Here is a 3,884-nt window from a genome sequence, read left to right on the forward strand (position 1 = left end):
CCCCCCGGGTATATCTAGGGGTGTCTGGGCGAGACGCTGCCCTAACGCGTCCACTGAACCCCTGTGTTTGGTGCAATTGCTAAGGTGCCAGACAGTGCATCCAATCTCAGTGTACATAGCCCCTCCCACAGCGACCTGACCCATAATCCTCTCTGTTCCCATGCAGCATCTTCTTGAAGGAGTTGGAGAAGTATGAGCAGCTTCCGGAGGACGTCGGACATTGTTTCGTCACTTGGGTGGGTGAACCTTATATGTGTCCATAAACTGGGGGGATCTGTGAACCCCGAGAATGAGCTTCTCTTATTGGTCCGTTCAATGTCCCATTCTCTTCCCCTCTAATTCTCCATCTTTATGTCACATTGTCTCCCCTCTAATTCTCCATCTTTGTATCACATTGTCTCCCCTCTAATTCTCCATCTTTGTATCACATTGTCTCCCCTCTAATTCTCCATCTTTGATGTCACATTGTCTCCCCTCTAATTCTCCATCTTTGATGTCACATTGTCTCCCCTCTAATTCTCCATGTTTGTATCACATTGTCTCCCCTCTAATTCTCCATCTTTGTATCACATTGTCTCCCCTCTAATTCTCCATCTTGGATGTCACATTGTCTCCCCTCCTAATTCTCCATCTTTATATCACATTGTGTCCCCTCTAATTCTCCATCTTGGATGTCACATTGTCTCCCCTCTAATTCTCCATGTTTGTATCACATTGTCTCCCCTCTAATTCTCCATCTTTGATGTCACATTGTCTCCCCTCTAATTCTCCATCTTTGATGTCACATTGTCTCCCCTCTAATTCTCCATCTTTGATGTCACATTGTCTCCCCTCTAATTCTCCATCTTTGTATCACATTGTCTCCCCTCTAATTCTCCATCTTTGATGTCACATTGTCTCCCCTCTAATTCTCCATCTTTGATGTCACATTGTCTCCCCTCTAATTCTCCATCTTTGATGTCACATTGTCTCCCCTCTAATTCTCCATCTTTGTATCACATTGTCTCCCCTCTAATTCTCCATCTTTGATGTCACATTGTCTCCCCTCTAATTCTCCATCTTTGATGTCACATTGTCTCCCCTCTAATTCTCCATCTTTGATGTCACATTGTCTCCCCTCTAATTCTCCATCTTTGTATCACATTGTCTCCCCTCTAATTCTCCATCTTTGATGTCACATTGTCTCCCCTCTAATTCTCCATCTTTGATGTCACATTGTCTCCCCTCTAATTCTCCATCTTTGATGTCACATTGTCTCCCCTCTAATTCTCCATCTTTGTATCACATTGTCTCCCCTCTAATTCTCCATCTTTGATGTCACATTGTCTCCCCTCTAATTCTCCATCTTTGATGTCACATTGTCTCCCCTCTAATTCTCCATCTTTGATGTCACATTGTCTCCCCTCTAATTCTCCATCTTTGTATCACATTGTCTCCCCTCTAATTCTCCATCTTTGATGTCACATTGTCTCCCCTCTAATTCTCCATCTTTGATGTCACATTGTCTCCCCTCTAATTCTCCATCTTTGATGTCACATTGTCTCCCCTCTAATTCTACATCTTTATGTCACATTGTCTCCCCTCTAATTCTACATCATAATGTCACATTTTCTCCCCTCTAATTCTACATCTTTGATGTCACATTGTCTCCCCTCTAATTCTCCATCTTTGATGTCACATTGTCTCCCCTCTAATTCTCCATCTTTGATGTCACATTGTCTCCCCTCTAATTCTCCATCTTTGTATCACATTGTCTCCCCTCTAATTCTCCATCTTTGATGTCACATTGTCTCCCCTCTAATTCTCCATCTTTGATGTCACATTGTCTCCCCTCTAATTCTCCATCTTTGATGTCACATTGTCTCCCCTCTAATTCTCCATCTTTGTATCACATTGTCTCCCCTCTAATTCTCCATCTTTGATGTCACATTGTCTCCCCTCTAATTCTCCATCTTTGATGTCACATTGTCTCCCCTCTAATTCTCCATCTTTGATGTCACATTGTCTCCCCTCTAATTCTCCATCTTTGTATCACATTGTCTCCCCTCTAATTCTCCATCTTTGATGTCACATTGTCTCCCCTCTAATTCTCCATCTTTGATGTCACATTGTCTCCCCTCTAATTCTCCATCTTTGATGTCACATTGTCTCCCCTCTAATTCTCCATCTTTGTATCACATTGTCTCCCCTCTAATTCTCCATCTTTGATGTCACATTGTCTCCCCTCTAATTCTCCATCTTTGATGTCACATTGTCTCCCCTCTAATTCTCCATCTTTGATGTCACATTGTCTCCCCTCTAATTCTCCATCTTTGTATCACATTGTCTCCCCTCTAATTCTCCATCTTTGATGTCACATTGTCTCCCCTCTAATTCTCCATCTTTGATGTCACATTGTCTCCCCTCTAATTCTCCATCTTTGATGTCACATTGTCTCCCCTCTAATTCTCCATCTTTGTATCACATTGTCTCCCCTCTAATTCTCCATCTTTGATGTCACATTGTCTCCCCTCTAATTCTCCATCTTTGATGTCACATTGTCTCCCCTCTAATTCTCCATCTTTGATGTCACATTGTCTCCCCTCTAATTCTCCATCTTTGTATCACATTGTCTCCCCTCTAATTCTCCATCTTTGATGTCACATTGTCTCCCCTCTAATTCTCCATCTTTGATGTCACATTGTCTCCCCTCTAATTCTCCATCTTTGATGTCACATTGTCTCCCCTCTAATTCTCCATCTTTGTATCACATTGTCTCCCCTCTAATTCTCCATCTTTGATGTCACATTGTCTCCCCTCTAATTCTCCATCTTTGATGTCACATTGTCTCCCCTCTAATTCTCCATCTTTGATGTCACATTGTCTCCCCTCTAATTCTCCATCTTTGTATCACATTGTCTCCCCTCTAATTCTCCATCTTTGATGTCACATTGTCTCCCCTCTAATTCTCCATCTTTGATGTCACATTGTCTCCCCTCTAATTCTCCATCTTTGATGTCACATTGTCTCCCCTCTAATTCTCCATCTTTGTATCACATTGTCTCCCCTCTAATTCTCCATCTTTGATGTCACATTGTCTCCCCTCTAATTCTCCATCTTTGATGTCACATTGTCTCCCCTCTAATTCTCCATCTTTGATGTCACATTGTCTCCCCTCTAATTCTCCATCTTTGTATCACATTGTCTCCCCTCTAATTCTCCATCTTTGATGTCACATTGTCTCCCCTCTAATTCTCCATCTTTGATGTCACATTGTCTCCCCTCTAATTCTCCATCTTTGATGTCACATTGTCTCCCCTCTAATTCTCCATCTTTGTATCACATTGTCTCCCCTCTAATTCTCCATCTTTGATGTCACATTGTCTCCCCTCTAATTCTCCATCTTTGATGTCACATTGTCTCCCCTCTAATTCTCCATCTTTGTATCACATTGTCTCCCCTCTAATTCTCCATCTTTGATGTCACATTGTCTCCCCTCTAATTCTTCATCTTTGATGTCACATTGTCTCCCCTCTAATTCTCCATCTTGGATGTTCCCTCTTTTGCAGGCTGACAAGTTTCACATGTATGTGACGTATTGTAAGAACAAGCCGGACTCCAGCCAGCTGATCCTGGAGCACGCCGCGTCCTTCTTCGATGTAAGTGTCGCCGTCATGCGATTGGCTGACGGGCGCGTTGTGCGTTGTTCTCCGCCTGACCGCCTGCTCTCTGCTTTTCCAGGAGATACAACAGCGGCACGGATTGGCCAATTCCATTTCATCGTATCTCATCAAACCCGTGCAGAGGATCACCAAGTACCAGCTCCTCCTCAAGGTACGAGGGACCTCCATGGAAGCCGTGGTCACGGTGGCCGCCATCAGGCCCCTCCCCCCATTTACCTAAAT

The 3,884-nt window shown here is 43.4% G+C and overlaps 1 protein-coding gene across 1 annotated transcript in view; it reads left to right on the forward strand.

Annotated features, from left to right (window-relative positions):
• Nucleotides 1-3,884, forward strand: part of LOC108800761 (kalirin-like) — a 168,658-nt gene that overhangs the window by 152,391 nt on the left and 12,383 nt on the right. The window contains exons 29-31 of the mRNA XM_018572755.1: nt 167-236; nt 3,549-3,638; nt 3,721-3,813. Coding sequence (XP_018428257.1) covers nt 167-236; nt 3,549-3,638; nt 3,721-3,813 — 253 coding nt within the window. The remainder of the gene's footprint in view (nt 1-166; nt 237-3,548; nt 3,639-3,720; nt 3,814-3,884) is intronic.

The sequence above is a fragment of the Nanorana parkeri genome, unplaced genomic scaffold (genome assembly GCF_000935625.1).
Source record: "Nanorana parkeri isolate BGI_ZX_2015 unplaced genomic scaffold, ASM93562v1 scaffold2123, whole genome shotgun sequence".
Taxonomy (NCBI): domain Eukaryota; kingdom Metazoa; phylum Chordata; class Amphibia; order Anura; family Dicroglossidae; genus Nanorana; species Nanorana parkeri.